The sequence below is a fragment of the Pithys albifrons genome, chromosome 2 (genome assembly GCF_047495875.1).
Source record: "Pithys albifrons albifrons isolate INPA30051 chromosome 2, PitAlb_v1, whole genome shotgun sequence".
Classification (NCBI taxonomy): domain Eukaryota; kingdom Metazoa; phylum Chordata; class Aves; order Passeriformes; family Thamnophilidae; genus Pithys; species Pithys albifrons.
The window spans coordinates 101819116-101839936 of NC_092459.1; the positions used below are offsets into that span (position 1 = coordinate 101819116).

The following is a 20821-nucleotide window of genomic DNA, read 5'->3' on the forward strand; positions in this document are numbered from 1 at the left end:
TAGTCCACACAGCATATCAACAACAGCTCATAACAGGGTGCAAAGCCCCCCTCCCTCCCCCCCCCAAAATAAAACCCCACTGAGGTTCAAAATAAAGAATTAACCTAGAAAACACCAAAGAAAATTAAAAAATTCCAGAAGTAATACTACACTCTCCATGTTGAAAAACTTGGTGCTTCAGAACCATTTATCCTTCCAATAGCCCAAAAAGCAGAAGAAAGCATGTACTGCATCTCTGAGCTCTGCTAGCCCAGCCAAATCTATGATGTCCCATTTTCAGACCCACGGAGCTCACTTGACAGCCAAATAACTACATTAAGCTTTCGACAGAAAAACAGTCACTGGAAACACCACAGCACAAGGAGTGCAGTAGGCATGTAGAAGCTTCACGTATTCCCAGTTTTCCTGGGTTCATCAGTGGTTCTGCAGCCTATCTTCTCCCAATACACAACAAAGCTTGTTGTGACTCTTCCAGAAGCTGTTTAGAAATCAATAAAAATGGAAAGGTACTCATCAAATCAACTTAATAACTAACTCTTAATAATTTTAAAAGTCCTTCGATAGGTTTAACTTCGACTCCTTGCAGTGAAAAGGAGACTAGAACTTGTGTGAGTTTCTCTTTTCTTCAGATGATGCGCCCCAGGAGCCTGATAGGCTCCAGAAGTACAAAGCAACAGCACTGGGGCTCATTATTTCCCACCCACTATTTGGGGAGGACAAACTAATACTGCAAAAAGGTAAGCAGAAAGCTATAACAGGGGCAAATGTATCCAATTATCTCAAGATTTTTATCTCAGATTTTCTTTTCCTCCTAAATTTGCATAAAACTGAGACAAGTCCCAAGCTATATCTAAATTTGGTTTTGTAAGCCAAGGACTTACCAGTACTCTGAAGTGCCATCATGAGGACCATTCATGTTTGTCTGAAGACCAAGAAATGTTTCTGGTATGTCAAAGCAATGACTTTAGGATGGCCAAAAATGCCCCTATTCAAACAGTGGGTGTACAGGTAGGTGTACAGGTAATTTTACAGGAAATTTTACAGGTAGGTGTAAAATTTCACTGCCTTTACTATGATATTTTGAAAATATCTGAGAGAATATTGGGGCAATAGCAAGTCCCTAATGTTGTCTCCAAGGAAATCCCAAAAGGACAAGTTCACTCTGCTCCTAATGGCAAACTCATGGACTATTCTTCCCTGCAATGGGCTGCCCTGCCTGGGCTTTACTAGGCCAAATGTGGCTAAGCAAACACATGCAGCCACATGAAACAGATTTTTTCCTCCAGAAAAATTAATTAACACACACATGTGCATTTCATTCTGTAATATCTGAAACTGGCAACTATGCAGACTTTGCTGTCAAAATGTTACAGTTTGCACTGTGGCGTAAAGTGTTTTTTCCCTAAGGCAGAGCCAATTAAAATGTAAGTTTAAAAGATTCAAATGATTATTAAATGAAACTGTTAAAAAATTTCTTGAAAGGCAGCATTGTCAATGGTCATGCAGTCCCCCAAAAGTTGGAGCTGAACCCAGAAGTGCTTGTTCCAGCTATGCAGGAATTCATTATGCTGCCAAGTGCTGGTCCATGGTAATAAACTATCCCATAGCTCTGGGCTGAATGCCACCCAGGCTGGAGTATAAATAGATTTGAGAAACCCTTCTCACCTGTTACTGGCCTCATAGTCAACTCATCCTTCTGCAAACAAGTTACAAACACCACCACTTGACTGTTGTCCTGGGTAAATACGCACATATCTGTCTTTTTCAAAAGCAGTGCATCTTTTCCCAGTGAAATGTGTGTCTTCTTCTTACATATAAAATTGTGATTGAAGACAGCTATGAGCGAGATTTGTCTCAGATTGCAAATGAGCAAAGCTTTGGGATTTGAGCTAAGTTTTCTTTGTTTCTTTGCTTAAGTTTATTGTAAGCACAGAATACATCTAGTTTGAAAACTTTAGCCTATAGAGAAGCCCATTGCCTCACAGAGGGCCTTTTCAAGTTTGGCGACCACAGCCCTGGCATTGGCGCCTCGGATGGTCGAGACCTTGTTCCCCAGGACAGAGCGGAGGACGGGCAGGACGTAGCGCTGGACAACTTCAGGGCTCCTGGGATAAATACAGGTCACAAGCACTGCCAGGTGAGAGAGACAAGCTTGTTAACAATCAACCTTAATGCAAAACAGTACCTACCAATATCTTTGTTCTTGGGAGAATTTTCTGGCTAATACCAGCGAGTACAAAGAGCCTGGTGACCCAGAAACAGGCAAAGCAGCTGATCATCCACTGAACAGAACAACCAACCCCTCAAGACCAATTTCTCTAAATCAGAGGCCTTGTATTGGTGACAGACTTAGCAAAGTGAATCTTACACATTTAGTAAATCATTTCACTATCTGTTCCTGGATGACAAATTACTAAAATGTCAAATTGCTGTTTATTTCCATTAAGAAGTTGTCCAAATCCACTGCTGAAGATTTTGAAATGCACCTTACAGAGGTAACTGAAAGATTTCTAATAAAAGGGGTGATTACTTTTTTGTGACCTTTGATGTAAAATGCCAAAAGTCTAATCTGGCAGTTCCATCAGTGGCACACAGCAAAGGGCAGTACCACACCACACTTCAAAACTCCAGCCTACAAAAGATGGCTGCTGCTTGACAGTTTTATTAGAAACAACAGTGACTGATGTCTTTGGCAGAATGGTTGAATCTAAGCTTTTTTTCCCCTCATATTTTGTGGCTTCTAATGAACAGTTGTTTCAAACTTCAGGGTGTCTTATATAATTACCCAGACCCCATTGCCATGGCATTTGAGCATCTCAAAATTGTAATGGCATTTACCCTCACAATGGCATTTACTCTCCCAATGTGCACTGAAGTAGCGGAATAGAGATACAAAAATGTTACACAGGAGGCTGAAATGTAACCAAAAAACAAGTGTTCTCTCGCATTCTCTCTGAAGTCTGCTCTCTGCTCATTTTCTGAAATGAAGTGTATTAAATACTAACAAAAATTTACTACCATTAGGCTCCTTACATGGCAGATTTTTCTGAGAGATCAAAATCTGAAATGGTCTGAAGACCATTCTTGTTTTCTGTTCAGTCAAAATGTTATACAATAACCATTTATCATTCCATGGTGGAATAACCTTCAATTTCTCTGCATTGTTAATCTAGCAGCAGTCATTCAGTTCTGGTAAGCAGAAAAAGGGTTGTGGTACCTATTTTAAATTGGGAGTTAATTTGAGTTTAAATGCAATTAGACATTGGTCAATATGAAACTTCAGAAGAGAAGGAGCTGTCTATTCCCACTAAATCCCAGAGAGAACATCTGCTCTTTCTAAAATGGTCCTAATTTATGTTCAAATACTTTATTTGAAAAAGATATTAAAATAGCTGCAAAACTAAATTCTCTGTTTCTGGAGATTTACTTTATTGAAATTATCTTTAAAGATCCTTTTAACATTCACTATGGCTGAGTGTGCCCTTTTGCGATTCATAATGAAGAAGCAAAGTGTATTAAACCTTGCATTAAAAGATGCTGGCATAATTAGTGGTGGATTTAGCCGTAATTAAAGCAAAGATATAAATAGTGTTCTCTAGTATATATGGAGAATATCATTTTTCCAATTCCTTGGCTATTGCTGACATAGCAAGCTACTATTATAAATCAATTATCAGCTGCATTTGTAGCATGTTGGACAGTGCTGATGCAGAAACAGGCTGCTTGCACATCCTGAAATGCTCAGAGTCCAATGCTATTTCTGCAATATAGGCAGGGAGCCTCAGCAGTCAGTTTCTACCCCTCTGCCCTCAAATTCTGCCTTGTACAAAATCCTTACCTATAAGGTGTTTTTTGAGTTTTGACCTACACTATGACCATCAAGCACTGCAGGGTTCAGCCTCAAAAGTTTCCAACAGGAAAACAAGAATTCTGTGAGGACCAAACAAACTGATCCCTAGAAATACCATTTACCACCATTTTTTTGCTTTCAAAAAGAGAGCTCTCCGAGACCTCCCTGACCTTTACTGTACTGTCCTTCCAAGAGAGGAGCCAGCTAGGGTATTTTTAGCCCCTCTCTTTCCTGAAGTCAGGTCCTGAGATGCCCCAGTGAGGGCTCAGCCCTGACCACCACCCCCATCTCGCATTCAGCCCCTGCATCAGCCAGGCAAAAACCTGCCAAATACACCTTTTATGTGTATTTTGCAGGAGAGACAAGCTCACATATTGATGAGCTACTGTACTGTCTGTTCACAGGCATTCCTTCTAAATATTCCTTCGGAAAACTTCTTGGCTTAGATGTGGAGATTAGCTGGAGCAGACGATACCTGAGAGATGTTCCATGACAACCAGCAGAGCTTGGCCACTCAGTTGACTCATTCGTTTGCTAAATTCTTTCAGCATCGATACTTTATCTGAAAGAGAAACATTTATTTCTGCTCACTCTTTTGAGGTCATAAGAGAAAGGATTGTGAGGGAAAGGGCAGAGACAGTTGAATTTTTTTAAATAAATTTCTGCCAGTTTCCAAGTTCTCTTCTTATTTCCTTCATGCTTACTCAGGAGGATTTTAATTTCAAAAAGAAAAGCTCTCATTTCACATTTGTAAATCCAAAGTTGTCTGCTTTACCAGTTGCGTTAAACATCTCACATTGGGGACCTCAAAATTCAAATCACATGTAAGCAGTGAACAGGATTTGCATCCCAGAACTTTGCAGAAGTGATCTCCTCCCTTCCCTAAGGAAAAGGGTGAGATGGCTCAAAAGTTCACATATCCATTCCCACTTTAAAGATAAACTTTTTTAAATCTTCAAGTTACCTGTTGGGACCTACAGACAAGACTCCAAGTTACTCTTACAAAAGACATTACTGCTCATTGCCATCCACTCTTGGGGGCTCTTGTAACATCTTGGTGGAGAGACTGAAAAACAAACTGATTTCCCAGTACTTGACTGTCATAAGTATTTCAGTTTTTCCTACGCTGTGTGTTGTTGATTTGAGGGTCTGGTTTGCATTTATAAACTGTTGCCTGGGCTGGCCTGCAAGCCTGCAGTCTTACCACTCTAATGAGCAGATCAAAGCTTTTGTTGGAGACAGAATGTGCGTGGGATGCACTACGATACCTCATGTCACCGTGTCAGTGCCATGTCACCAGGAGTGGCACTGATAAATCAGACAACCTACTTCTTTGTGAACCACTACAGAGGTAAATCCTGAAGTGGTTTTAAGTAGCGCTGTATTATTGAGAGCTCCTTTTTTGCACGAGATACAAAAAGGAAGTCCCTAATGACAGCATGCAGTAAAGAACTGACCCTACTATCCTAATTAAGTTTTTGCTTTGGTAATTACATTCTTCTCATTCACCTTTTTAAGCAGACACTTCACTTTTTGTCTCATACTCTTGCCAAATTGGCAGATATTGTTTCACCTTTGCTGTTCATCCCCAGAGAGTTACTTTTCAGCTGATGCTTGTTAAAAAAATTCCCTGAGATCCGGAAATCTTGAAGGAGCTCAAAATGTTAATTAAACATTAATATTGGTATCTACATGGATTTTCAGAGAAAACTCCAGCTTTGTGTATGTGAGGGAAAACTGTTCATTTGCTTCATTCTTAGGAATCCAAGTGTATAGGCACAATTCACCTTTCATTTTAAGATTTTCAAATGCCCTGTGCATTTTGAAACAATAAAGCTCAAGTCAATAACACGTTTACCCAACTGCTACTTTAGCTGCCTTGAGAGGCCTGAAGACAGAGGAGCTTTTAATGGCTTTTAGGCAAAACAAGGTGGCAAGCAGTTCTGTTCTTATGAACTCAGCTGTAACTCTCTGCTCTGCCTATTAGCTAAACCTGTTGGCTGCAGGACAGACAGCCCAGCATTTGCAATATGAGCAAAAGAAGCTTCTACTTCTCCATGCACTCATTTTCACTGCAAATCCCTCTTTGCTACTTTAACATCTACAGGGAAATTTCCCTTCCCCTCTTGCAGAGGGCTGGTTCCTCTGGGAGCTATGTAGGCTGCTGGCCTGGCTCCTTGCCTTGGCATCAGGCAGCAGCCATCTGATGGGCATTTTTTCATGAAAGAGGAGAAGGCAACACAGATGAGGAAGTCTCACCCAAAACTGAGGCATGTGAAGACAGACTCTCAGAGCAATAGCTGGGCTTCCAGCTATGAAGCTCAGTGGAGCAATGGGGCAGGACAATGTGCTTGCTCACTTAACCTAAGATGGGAGCATTGCACAACCATTTAGAGTCAGGAGGTTTCTTGTCATTTGCCACTTGATTTTAATTTGTAAAGGCAGACAGTTTTAAAGTACATGGGAAGATTTTGCTCATGCGTTTTTCCACTAGAGACTTCCTTCCTGCACTAAAGCCCTAGGTGTTGAATTTTGAAATATTTGTGATTCAGTTGCTTGTTTGAATTTTTGCAAACATCCATAAAATTGTGCAGAACTAAAAAATATATCCCACCTTGTTTACTTGAACCTATCTCTGGGTAAAGTCATAGTGATTAGAAATAGATATGCCTTGCTCCTGCTCTGGTATCTGCCACCATGGAAAATTTATGGTGATCTCAGAAATGGTGAGAGGGGAATGTCACAAAGCTCTGTACAAAATCCTGAAGGGATCTGTTTGCCACATCCACTATTAGCAGGACCAGGCAGCTTTTTCCCAGACTTCTCTCACGCACCGCAAAAAAAATGGCTGAGGGCCAAGAGCAGTACAGGTCTCACACTCTTTCCCCCACTTCATGAACAGGAATAATCCTATACTTGGGACACAGAAAGGCAGTGAGTCAGCAAATTCAATGAACTTGCAAAGCAGCTGATGTGTAGAAAGTTGGTAACTCCCTTTTAAGACTCGCCTCTTCAACACTAAATTTTTCAGGCATATTCACCCAATGCTGCATTTTTACAGCTGACATAAATCTGTGTGGCACAGGAATTTACAGCAGACCTTGACTATGTAGTTATTTGCTATAGTGATCTTGCCCCATACAGAACAACATGTGGAACAAGCCATCATTTACAACTGGATTTATACCTGTTTGTTCTAAAGAAATGAGCTTGGCAAATCATAAATTCCCCTTTGAAAAGAGAACACAAAGAAAGATGAAAAATGGAAGGACCAGCTAATACCAATAATGAAGAGCCTTTCAGGAGGCTGCTCTGCAGAAACTCTGATGGGCCAGTGTCCCTTCACTCCAACAGCAAAGCAATTCATTTGAGAAGTCAAACTGAGCTCAAGCAAGCTCCAAAAATCCCTTTGTCCCTGAATTCTAGTAAAGTTGGAGTACAGAATTTATTGTTCAGCTCCTTCTGTACCAAATCAGACAAGCAGGACAGAGCCAAAGGCTCCTGGGACTTTGGGGAAATGCTGATACACATTCAAGTCTGTTTGGGGGCTAGCACATAAGGACTGCATCACCACTGCTTCTGGTAGATATCATCTGGATATTTCCACAGACAACAACAGCTATGAACAGTCTCAGTGCTTATTTGACTCTGAGAGGGAGGAGCCACATCTGTCGATGTCAGAGGTCAGCGTTACCTAGGTGAGCAATGGCTGCTTCCAGTGCTTTCACAGCTGCAGCATAAATCCCCACGTGCTTTGAGTTCAGGTTGCTGGTGACTGCTTCCACCAGACGGATCAGCACTGGGTTTAAGCCACCTCTGAGCATAGTTATCATCAAAGCCAGTGCCTCCAGTGCCCGCTGCTTCACTTTCTTGTTGTAATCGCAAATTCTCCGGATAAAATAATCAAAAATCTGTTAAGAAAACAAAAGACATGAAAGCTGTATTAAAATGTCTTTGTTTTAAGAATGGATGTAGAAACGAGTACTCATCAATGTAAAAGATGAAAGTAATCCTTTCTGTCAGGTCAGCCCTTGCTAGCATAATTTTACTGTTTTCCCATGGGTTACTCACTGGAATGGTTGAGCAAACTCATGTTGGTTGAAAGATCTTCATATGTTTTTAAGAGGTTTGAGTGGGGACAGAATAGTTCCTATGGTGTGTCTCTTCACCTATAAATCACTAAATTAATCCCATTTTATTAATGCAAAAACAGTATCTTTGGTACAGAAGTACGAAATCATTTTTCCATACAGTTGCCTCAAGTATAGAATCATAGAATCAAGTGGGTTGGAAAAGACCTTCAAGATCAACAAGTCCAACCCTTGGTCCAACGCCAGTCCATTTACCAGATCATGGCACTGAGTGCCAAGTCCAATTTCAGTTTAAAAACCTCCAGGGACGGTGAATCCACCACCTCTCTGGGCAGGCCATTCCAATGCCTGATTACTTGTGCCTTTGGGGTACCCTCTCTGTAAAGAATTTTTTTCTGATATCCAACTTGAAGTTCCCCTGGCAGAGCTTAAGCCCGTGGCCCTTGTCCTATTGCTGAGTGTCTGGGAGAAGAGACTAACCCCAACCTGGCTACAACTTCCCTTCAGGTAGTTCTAGACAGTGATGAGGTCACCTCTAAGCCTCCTCTTCTCCAGGCTAAACAACCCCAGCTCCCTCAGCCTCTCCTCACAGGACTCGTGCTCCAGTCCCTTCCCCAGCCTTGTTGCTCTTCTCTGGACTCGCTCCAGCACCTCAATATCCTTTCTGAACTGAGGGGCCCAGAACTGAACACAATACTCAAGGTGTGGCCTCACCAACACAGAGTACAGGGGAAGGATCACTGCCCTGGTCCTGCTGGCCATGCTATTTATGATCCAGGACAGGATCCCATTGGCCTTCTTGGCCACCTGGGCACACTGTTGGCTCATGTTGAGCTTCCTGTCAATTAGGACCCCCAGGTCCCTTTCTGCCTGGCCGGTTGTTGTGGCCAAAGTGCAGGACCCGGCACTTGGCCTTATTGAACTTCATCCCACTGGAATCAGCCCATCTCTCAAGTCTATCCAGATCCCTCTGCAGAGCCCTCCTGCCTTCCAGCAGGTCGACACTCCCTCCCAACTTGTTATCATCAGCAAATTTGCTGATGATGGACTCAATCCCCTCATCTAAATCATCAATAAAGATGATAAATAAGACTGGACCCAACACGGACCCCCAGGGGACAGCACTGGTAACCAGCCGCTAGCTGGATGCAGCCCCGTTCACCAGCACTCTCTGGGCCTGGCCCTCCAGCCAGCTCCTAACCTAAGTACTGAGGGTAATTTTGATTTTGGCAAAACTGTGGCAGGCTGAGATCCAAGTTTTGTTTTATCTGACACAGAACCTGTGTCTGGAGAAATGCAGGGCTCTGATCAACTTTTTAGAGTCCAGACCGTTTGTCTAACTAAAAGGCAGAATTCTGGAGTTTAATGTGCTGTGCAGATCTCATTAGAGTAGGTTCAGTCCTTTGACAGCCACATTATCAGGCACCATTTTCTGGAAAAGGGGGAAAAGCAACTACTGGGAGGAGAAGGAAGAGAAGATCTGTCATCTGTCTTTAACCATTTTTCTCCTCTTTCAAAGAGATAAAAAAAATGGGGAAGGGTGAGAACAGTCCCAAGAAAAGAAAGGATGAGGATGGAAACAAGTAGGCAGAGTTTTGCTTGTACATGACAAGATAGAGCTCACAGAATCATCATGTTAAAAACAATTTTAAAACAAACTCAGCCTTATACTTCTCTTTCTCATCCCAACCCATTTTTTGGCTAGAGAATAACTGCCATGTTTTCAGTGATTGACTTCCTTTACTTAACCCATCTGGGAGTAGGAGACAGCAGGAACTACAGCAATAGTAAATTCTGTCATCATCTAATGAACAGCACCAATAGGCTTCAGTCAGAGAAATACATCTAGACTGAAATTACTTGTCCTGAACTGGGAACTGAGTTAAATTATTCTGGATAAGAGGGATCAGCCTGTCCCAAAAAACTAGGGTGTAGCACCAGGACACATTCAATTAATTTCAATGGTACAGGCTTGGTAAAGGAGCTAAAGCAAAGGAGCAATGGAGACACACTACATACCTGGACAATGTTATTAGAGATGAGCCGGGGGCTGCGTTTGCAGAGATCTAGCAGAAGTGATACTCCCTCTATTCGTGTCTGAAACTCCTTGGCTTTCAGGAGATCATAAAGCTGCAGGAGCAGCTTCGTTTCTTCCACAGTTGGAAGTAACTTAAGATGGACTTTTGCATGGTGTAAATGCACATCGAAGCTTGACTCCAAACTGGAAAATAAAACCAATACCTGTTGGTGATAACATATTCAGTTAATTGTGAGGAAACACTCTTGAGGAGGCTTCCTAATGATGTGATTTCAGCTGGATCCTGATCTGAAAAACAACTTGGATCTCATGACAATCATTATAGGAGACAATCTGCAAGAAACATTCTTGCTAGTGCTTACTCAAGAAAACTAAAGAGAAGTTGCACCTCATTTATCTTCAGATGCCTTCTCAAGTACACATCTAGCATTGCTTTGTGGGGAAAGATAGACACTACTTCAAAGTTTAAATGCCTCATCATATGGGAGTGTCTGTATTATAATCAGGAAATTATTACTCTGGAGAAGTCTCACTACACTAGGTAAGGCAATCTTGGAAAATAGCTCAGATGCATCTGAACAGATGAATAGGGGTATATCTGAAGGATCCACAAGATCAGTAACACAGATGAAAAAAGAAGCCAGACATCTCACCACCATGCTCACATTATTGCTTCTCTAGATACTGGATCTACAGCTTCACAAACCCACTGGGAACAATTCTCTTCAATCAACCTCTCTCTCCATGACCATGGGAAGATCCTAACCATGCTAGTGAGGCATGTGGTCATCTTCCTGCACCGCTGAGCATAAGAGAGCTAAATAAATCCCCTCTGTTATCAGAGGAGAACAGGCACAAGTAGTGCTCACACTGGCATGAGGAGACAGCAAGGACCAAATTTCTATCCTAAATGCTGATTTTAGCACAGAGGAAAAAAGAAAAACAACTTTCTCTCCATCAACCAAACAGCAAGAATGACATTAATATCTAGAGAAAAAGTGCACATTGAGACATCTCTTGGCCACAACTACTCAGGAATTGACTTGCTACTTACTACTCAAACTTGGTACTGTTTAGGGGTCAGAAAACCATGATGTAGCCAGGCCAAACCACATGCATGGGAAGTGCTATTTTTTGGAATGGCATCTTGGTTCTAGGCTGGGACTATCAAACCACCCATCTAAAACGGACTTCACTCAGATTTAAAAAAAATATGATCAAATTACTTGTTCCAAATCAGGCAGCAGAGATGTGACCCTCTCACAGCCTCTACAACACTGTCCTTTCCACTGCACTGGATCTTCTGAGCTGCAACCAGAGGGTGTTTGTCTCTCAATTATTGTGAAAAACCCTCTAGAGAAGTTGTGTTCAGCACAAGGCGGAAATGGATATTTTTTATCACAGGACATTTGTAGGGAAAGGAAACAATCTCTGGCACAAGATATCTCCACCAGAAATATTTTCCTGAGGAAGATGTGTAAAACTTGTCATGTGCTTCATCAGATCTAACAGAAGTGCTCATTACCCTCCACAAGAAGGCATTTTGGCCTGAGGCATCAAGGCATTGTTCCTCCTCTTCCTGGGGTTCTCAACAGGTGAAGGTTCACCTTCATAGTCTTCTATCCCCTACAAAGACATATAACAAACTATGGGTCTTTAGAAGATAAAATAGGAAATTGTTTAAAGTGCAAGTTATAACCAAGATCACATCTACCAGAAAAGGCTTGGGAAAACATTTCTTAACTTACAGAAGGAGACAGGCTAGAGATTCAGTGATGCCATGTGTTGGGTTGAGCTGGCAAAATGACAAGTACCCAAACACAGAGTCAGAAATCCCCTCCCCTCACCAAGAAAAGTGAAAGAAGAGGGCAAAAAACTTAAAACAGATTTATCTATTTATAGAGAAAAGAGAAAAATAAAAGAAGACTACAACATAAACACACGTACACAAGTTAGAAATAACAAACAATAAGTCCCCACTCCCCACTGAACACAAATCCCACCATTCTAGCTACAAGTCACCCAAAAGAACTCAATCCCCCAAGGGACAGACCCAAGCAGAGAGAAGAGTAAGACTAAACATTTTACTCTCCTAAGATACCACAGCAGCAAGTGGTGGTAGGGCCTGGTCCAGGAGAACAACACAATACATCTTTCCCAGATGAGCAGTCATGAGGGACTGAGAGAACTCCTCCTACTCTACTGTACTTATACTTGAGATGACGTCAGAATATGGTATGGAATACCACTGGCCAGTAGAAGTCAGCTGTCAGCTGGCCTGACCCAGCTCAAGTCAGCTGATAATTTGAGGCCTACTCTAAAACTAAAGCCTAAATCTAGGCTTGGCTAAACCCGTAACATGTCAACTATTTGGTTTTGATAACCCAAGACAGGTTGTAAGAGCTACCATAATGAGCAGCAGTATCAAATCCTGAATTCCTTAGTCCTGAGTATAAATGGTAACAATGCAAACTGGTAGGCAACAAGGGTTCTTAAAGGGGACAGCAGAAAACTTCAGACTTTCTGGAGGCCGGCCCATTGTGCTGGGAGTTGATTTGGTTCACATTCACTTTCCTTATTGCTGTACAAAAGGGACATTCCTTTCTAGAATGTAAATGAAAAGGAATGAAAAAAGAAACCCAGATGATTTTCTGCTGGATGATGCTGAATTCACCAAGTTTCTTCCAGCTCCACAGAGCATGACAGCAGGGCAGTATTCCCAGAAGACAGACAATAATTGTAGTAATTATGATTGCCTTGTCCATCTTTTGTATATTTGAAAATTTTCTTGGCACTACTACTTCCTTCATCTTTTGCAAAGACTTTATTATCTTCAGAAGCACTATTCTCATTTAATTGCTTCATTGGGGCTGGGGAGGTGGTTTATGTTTAAATGTAAACACATTTTCTATTTCCCTTTCCGGTTTGTGGTTGGTATTCAAAATATTCAAAACCCTACTTTATTTCTAATAATACAAGTTCTTTCGTTGTCTGCAGATAAACAGGCTGATGATCAACAGTTCATTCCCAGAAGCAAAATGATTTAGCAGAAGAAGAATGAGATAAAGACAGATTAGGTATGTTTGATCTCATATTAGCAATCTCAATACTTGTATAAAGAGACTTCCTCCTGCCAAGAACTTACTTTCTTCATTCTTTCCAGAATATCTTTCAAGTCATGAGCAGAAACAGATTGTTTCAAAAGCCTTTTGAATTTTTGATGATCCATCAATATATGCAGCATCTTCCATCCAGAAAACCTAATACAGGAAAGAGAAAAGTTAATATAGACTATTACTGCCTTTTCTCCTTTGTGAATAAACAAAAGAAAAGTGTTAACAGAATAAGCTGATACTTTAAACTCATCAGGTACAATACTTCCAGGAGAAGGCATTACCTATTCAGCAAAGAGATATTTACCTCCACTTGTGACTGCACGGTGCTGTCAGCTGAACACAAGAGGTGAGAGGAGAATATGGGGCAACAGAAAAATACAATTTCACTCTGAAGTTGTGGGTATGCTTTTGCAAGATTGAAGGATCCCATGGAACAAGGAAAGTGCATCTGCTTTGTTGTCAAGAGCTTATTAGCAGTATCTTTCTGCCATTTCACAATATTTACCTTTTCACAATATTTACAAGACAAATCACTTCATGCTTACTATTGATTACTCTATACTACATGTATGCACACAGGCAGCTAGTTGCTCAGGTGTTCTTGGCATCTATTAATGGGAATTTAATCATCAAAGTGAGGCGTGTTTGTTGGTTTGGCTTGATTTTGCTACTAAGAAACTATCGCTTTCTTCAAGAAGAAACGTGGAGGTTGTTAGCCACAGACAAAAGCATTATGCAGAACTGCAGAAGAGGATCAGAAAGAGGAAATACAACACTAAAGATACCTGCAATATTTCTAAAACACTGTTAACTTCATGAGAAAAAAAACGCTTGGGATCCTTTAGTGATAAAGTGGCCAACACTTCAGCTTTATGTAGCTTCCATAAGACCAAACAAAATTGTTTGACTGACTAATCTGAGTTGGTTTGATCTCAGTAAAGCATCATTCAAGTCACAGGAATTTGGCAATGGTCCTGGCTGGACAACTGTCCTAGTTCAGCAGCTGGGACCAGTATATCACTGTGTGGGTGTGACCAAAGCTGTGTATCCTACACCCTCTATATAATTTCCCATGAACTGTTAACAATGGACCATTTGCAGCAGCTGCCCAGGGTACAGCTGACCCCTCAGGCTGCAAGCTGGGTGTTAAAGAAGGAAGCCTGTGAGATAGGAGCTGTGATAACTTCCCTCCGGGGAGGCATTAGCACCTTCACACCCAGCCTGAGGGGGCATGTCTGCTAATGGGCCACCAATGATTCCAAAAATACCCATGAATCATAGAGTTAGATCACCCATTGTGGAACTCCCCACCCTGGGGGAGGTACTGGGCATTTCCACCTGAACCTGAATATACATAATCTTGGGGTTTGGAGACTTCTGGTACCACTCGTCAGATCCAGAGGAGGAGCAGAACCTCGACAGGACTGCGGCAACCACTCTCAACCAGACTGCGACCATCATCTGCATCAACAGGTTTTTTCCCTTCCTTCTACTCTGGACTCAGAGGAACTATGGGGGGTCTCAGCACAGGGGCTAACAAACACCATTCTCTTTGTGCCCTAGGTTGCTGGGTTATACTTCTGGGTTTTGTGGGTTAAAACCAATTCCTCTTTGTATCATTGCATTTATAGTAATATTTTCATTAAATTGTAACTATGACCTATAATCTCTTTTGTGTAAGGTTCATTTCTCCTGCTGGTTTACCTTTAAACCAGCACAACAACCTCACATTACCCAGCACAGTCACTTCCCCAGAAAACCCAGGGAAGCAGTCACAGCAATAAGCCTGTCTGAGTTCAGGAAGCGTTTGGACAATGCTCTCAGTCATATGGTGTGATTTCTGGAGTGTCCTGTGCAGAGCCAGTAGTTGGGACACAATGATCCTGATAGGTCCCTTCCAACTCAGCATATTCTATGATTCTGTGAGCCTTATGCATACTGTGAAGTAACTTAATATTACTTTACCTTCCAGTCTTTTGTGGCTTTATCCCTTATAGCCAGACATCAATTTCAGTTTTCATATTTTAGGAGGTGATATGAAGATCATTACCTTGTGTCCTTGTGACAGTCCTGAGCAAGCTTCACTGCCAGGCGCACCAGCTTCTCAGCCCTGACAGGTATGCCTGCAAGCTTTGTGGCTCCAATCTTCTCCATCACTGTCAGGAGGTGTTTGGCTGCACACTTCCGCACCAGGACATGGCGGTGCCTGGAAATGAGACCAAACACTAGAGCAGAGGGAAAAGGAGGGCCAGAAACATATGTCTTGGTCATAGCAGGGCCCCCTGTCATCCCTGGGGGAAGGAGGTCTGTGTTCTCACTGCAATTTTAGCCATCTGTAGAAGATTCTGTCCTCAAATAAACACAGAGTTGGCATTGTACAGAAGGACAGCCTGCATTGGAAGAGGGAGGAATTCACTCTCCCTGGACCCAATTTTGTTCCCAAAATTAACTCAAAGAAAGAGGGAAATGAAAGCAAATTCATGCTGACCCATCAGAGGGGACCCACTACACAGACAGAGCTGCAGCAGGGTTGAGGCTTATTCCACACAGTTATCTCCAAATCTGCACACCCTTGGAAAAAAACAAGAGGGGGAAAAATATTGTACGGTGCAAAGCTGCAGAATATCCAGCAATGCAGACAGTTTATTCTGTGAGCCTTGGCAAGAGATAAGTTTGAATGTGATGCTCTTTTCCAAAGCTGAGGAAAGGGTGGCAGTCATATTAGCCAGGTTGTCCTGTTCTAGATGGTGCCTATTGGAAACTATGAGGCACAATAGCAATACTTTAGTGTTGCGTTTGGTTCAACTATCCCATGGGAGTTGGCCTGTGAAAATGCCTGTAAAGTGATTCACCATCTCAAGGCTAATATGAAGCATCAATTTGAATGGAAAGTAGAGCTCTAAGGACAGGACACTCATACAAGGCTCCTCTTGGCAGGCGCTGTGCCTGCTGTGCAGGCTGTGCCACACCCAGCACATCCTCCTCCATGTGCTCCATGTCTCAGTAATTACCCTCCTTATTTCTCAAGCTAATGGCATAATGATGATGCATGGTTTTTCCCAGCGCCTCTGAGGTTAGAGTTGTGAAATATGAAAAAGAATTGCAATTGTCCATCTTCCCACAAAACCACAAGGTTTTATCACTAGCCTGTGCAGGGACTTTCACTTCCCCATCAACCACATCTAGACAATGCTGACAGACTATGAAAACAAATGGGCTGTCGAGGGCAGAAGTAGGAGACAAGAGGAAAGGAAGTGAGACTGATCAGAGCATACGATCACTGAGTACATGGAAGATGCAGAATAAAGGACCCTTCCCTCCCATCATTCCCCTTCTTCCTTGCCCACCCATGCAATGTAGGGTGAAGGATATAATTTGGAAAAGATCAACATACTGGACTCCACTATCCATGAGAGCAGTCATTGCTCGTGAAGGAGTCACATTCTCCACCACGATGCCCAGGGTCTGACTGGCTGCTTTCTGAATGAACTCTGGGGAGTTCCACACCATCTGAAGCAAGACCTGAACAACTTCATCGACCTGAGAGTCCATGTCCTTCTTGAAGGTCATAAAAAGCTCTCCAAGAGTGATGATTGCAGAGCGAGATACCTTCGAGCGGAGGTTGGTCACCTGGGGAAGTCATGAGCAGAAACAGGTATCACATTATACAGAAAATCAGTTCCCCTAAACAAAAGCCACAGAAAACTAAAGAATTCTCTCTGTGTCCGGGGGGAGATAAAAGCACAGTAAGAGCAGATCACAAGAACAGAAAGGTACTTACTCTGGTACCAACTTCTCTGGCCTCAGGCCTACTTACCTAAAAAATATTGTTACACCTAGAACAAAGTGTACTGTTTAACTCATACTATATACTGCTTTGATTTTATGCCCTTTTATTACAAAAATAAACAAATTAAAGCAAGGGCTGCTTTCAAACCACAAAGGCACTATTCATAGAAACACAATAATAGAAAAAGTAGGACTTTTCTGCGGTTCAAAAAAGTGATACCAGCATCTTAAGCTTAAGCACTGAAGCAGGAAACAGAAAACACAGGCTTGAGTCTACAGACTAATTTGCTGCAGGGGCTTGAGTGCATCTGTAGCTCTGTCTACTCAGGAGAAGCCTAGCAGTTGGCCTCAAGGCACTCATGGATCCTGGAGATCACATCCAATTTCAGCTGCCATTAGTGGGGTTTCACAGCATTCAGTGCTGCTTCATTCAGATCTGGATTAATTCCCACTTTCAAAAGGCTCTCCCACAAGGGTAAGGGAGAAGCATCCGAGAGTCATGTGCTTCATTTGAAAGATACTTTGAAGGACAGACCAGTGATTCTTTACCCCACACTAAGTTGTGCCTCCTACTAAAAACTAACAACAAAGTGCTAGAAGTGCTTGTAAAAGCAAAATCTGGGACAGGAGTGAAATGAAAGTTGAAATATGTCTCTGCATAGGATGTGTAGAACAGAGAGGATGAAATTTCCTCTGAAATATAAAAGTGGTATCAAAATCAGATGAGCTAAGCTGAAAGGGCTTCTATTCCTAACGCTGATGATCTGAGAGCGAGAGAATCCAAGTTCTACCTATTTAAACAGACAGGTTTGAAGAGTCCAACAACACAATGGGCATTCAAGCATCCAACATCATTAAATATTGGAGAGAAGGACTGATTTTCATGGATATGAGCTAAGTCCTACTGTCTTCTCCAAGCAAAGAAAAATTTTACACATTTGGCAATTGTGTAGCAGCTGGTTCAGGCCAGAGACAAAAGCGAAGTTGGAAATACAGCCACAGATGGTACTAAGGAGCTTAGGTTGAGACCTCTCTGTTAACTAGGAGATGAGGTAGTGAAGACATGTGCAACTGCCCTGCAAATCCCACAGCCAGGCCACTGTGCAGAATTCCACTCATGGACAGAGGCAATAGATAAATGAAAGGGGGACAATGACAAAAATGCATGCAGAAAGGAAGAAGAAAAAGCCATCATCAGGATACATTGGAAAATAAATACCTGCAGTCAAACCCCCAGGATGCTGAGGAGGAAGAGAAAGTAGGAGGAAGCTGGCAGGCAAAAGCTGCAGTGTTTAATTGCAGCTTGGACAGAGGTTTGGGCTGTGGCAAATGACCTAATTAGTGTCTCAGTTTCTGCATTTATATATTGCATTATAATGGCTTCTAGCTCAAAGAGGAGAGTGTCAGGTACTCTACATACCAGTAAGTATAGCCATATGCATAGATAGATTGTATAGATAGGTGACAGCAATTAGAAAAATAAGGTCTAAAAATAGTAATGGAGACACTGGGCACACACGTAGATGAGCAAGCACATATCTACTCTACACAGTATGTATGAGGTACAAGTCAGCACCATGTTCTTACCTCTTTTGTGACTGCCAAGGAAATCTCCCGAAGTCTACAAAGAAGGACTTCTGAATGGGAGATAGCCAAGCATTTGATGCTGAGGAGTCCCTTCTCCTTCAGCTCCCTGAAAAGCATTAACAAAAATATTGATTTTTCTCTCCACTCAGGAACTCGGCAGCATCCTCTGAAATTACCAGGGTTACAGCTCAAACAAAGGGAGGTGCTTCTCATACAACTTTGAATTAAATCCTGGAACTCGTTGCCACAGGATGGTGTGGCTGTCAAAAGCACTCACAAATCCAAAAGGCAAATAGATGGATTTCAGATTGGATGAGTTAATTTGTGGCCATTTAACAAGACAACCTTTCTGAAATCTCTGGCAAATGAAGTCCCTCTGTCACTGCTTCCTAGAAGCTGTGAGACAGTGCCATGTTTATATGTTCCTTGCAGCCTCCCTGTGCCTCTCCCTGAGACACAATCCTGTCAGTCTGTTACTGGGGCATTTTCCTTCTTTGTCATCCCCAGCAGGCAGTTCAAGAGGGAGAGTCTGCACTGCCTCTCCACAGTTGAGTTTCTACCCTGCAACCTAGTCCTGTCTGTCACTCACTCTGCTCCAGCTCACACACTCACCAAAAAGAAGCACTATGTCCTAAAACATTTCACACCTGGCCAGGAACAGCTAGAATGCTGGATTTTCCAGAAAATCCATACTTATAGTAACACCCACAACAGCAACATGCAATCTGAAAGGTGCAAAAACCTGCCTTTCAGCACATGCTTTGTGCAGAACCTGAGCTACAGGAAGGTATATGACCCAGTCATCAGGGCTGTAGCATAGGACTGGGGACTCATCCTACAGGGATCCCTAAGTGTAACCCGGACCCCCCACACCTGCAGCAGCTCTCTGCATCTCACAGAGCACCAAACAGAAAGGGGAGAGGGGCAAAACAAAGGAATTGCATGAGGAAATGCATCATGGAAGATTTTTCATGGTTATCCCAGTGTGAAAGGAGTCCTAGTGAGCACACGCTAACCCAGAAATCAAAAAGACAACCAATATCACCTGAAATATTTAAATCATCACTGCTGGGCCTCTACAGGTCTACTCCTGTCTGTGTCTAATTTCAGGACACACTGTGATTATTGACAAAACATCTCAGGCCCATATTAGGCAGTGAAAAGAAAAAAGTTGAATTCCAAAAGTGCAAGATTCCTAAAGGATGTGTTTTCCTTTTCCTTGTCTTCTGCCATGAGCCCTTGAGAAGAAATTACAGGCAACCCTATACCATAACTCAGTGCATTTCTCAGAAACAGGAAGTCTCTGTAGGTGCATCTGGGACTCACATCCAGGAGGTCACAGGGAGACTCTGTCTTCTGCCAGTGCTGCCAGCAGTGGGACCACAGATAAATCCTTACTCACTTCCAGCTGGGCCAGTGACATGAGGCACCCAAATCTCTAAACTCAAGACCAATTTCATCCTGCTTCTGGCTTCAGTCAGCAAATCATCTTGTTCTGCAGCTTTCTTTCTTGCCTGCAGATTGCATTTGCAGCTACATGGAGCAGAAGGCAAAGCCAGGAAACAGCATGGACCTGCTGCAGCTGAACCTCTGCTACAGACCAAGGCCAATAAAAGGCTGATCTCAAATCTTTATACTGTACTGCTCTGGAGCAGTTTCACTAGTTCCATTTGGACCTCTTGGCTGTCCAGGTTTAGAGGCACTAGAAAAACACAATTCTAACCTACCTTTATGCTGAGATGAAGAAAAAGTGAATAGGGGATTTTCTTACCAGTTGTTGCTGCTGAGCCATGTCAGTGCACTCAGCAACAGCTGCTGTGGGTCAGAAGAGGGTCTGCCTTTCCGAACATTCCCCCACACTGGCTTCTTTCTGAGCTCCGGACCAATGGCCATGTGTGAGTTTGCTGTAAGGAGAGGGCCAGACATAAGTGTCTCATACCCCGGGCAAGACTCCTCACTGCAGAGCAGATGGCAACCCAATCTCCCAGCCAAGATTACAGATGGGTACAAACTGGCACTGGTTCAGAGAATCCACTGCTGTCTGGCTCATGGCTTTCTCTAGCCACCAATGCTCTCCCAGACACTCCCAGCTCCTTGTGTAAACCTGAAAACTGCACACGGAGAACCAGCTCCCAGGTCGATATAGGTACCATGGCCAGCTGCACGTTCATAGTGCCACAGGGCTCACACTCACTGGGAGACAGCACCACCCAGCAGGACATGCTACCCCAGGTGTAACCTCCTCAGGAGCCTCTCTTGTCTCATCTCCCTGATTACCCAGACACTGAGGACAGAGGTCCTCTGTAACTTTCTGAGGAAAGACCTCCAGCTGCCTCCTGTGAACACCAAG

At 42.7% G+C, this 20821-nt stretch overlaps 1 protein-coding gene across 1 annotated transcript in view; it reads right to left on the minus strand.

The window, feature by feature from the left end:
* Positions 1–1908: 1908 nt before the first annotated feature.
* The window catches only part of TOGARAM2 (TOG array regulator of axonemal microtubules 2), a 30883-nt gene continuing 11970 nt past the window's right edge, over positions 1909–20821 (minus strand). The window contains 10 exon segments of the mRNA XM_071581956.1: positions 1909–2130; positions 4326–4412; positions 7545–7761; positions 9961–10162; positions 11505–11605; positions 13125–13239; positions 15146–15301; positions 16490–16725; positions 18472–18577; positions 20243–20428. Coding sequence (XP_071438057.1) covers positions 1955–2130; positions 4326–4412; positions 7545–7761; positions 9961–10162; positions 11505–11605; positions 13125–13239; positions 15146–15301; positions 16490–16725; positions 18472–18577; positions 20243–20428 — 1582 coding nt within the window. The 3' untranslated portion in view covers positions 1909–1954.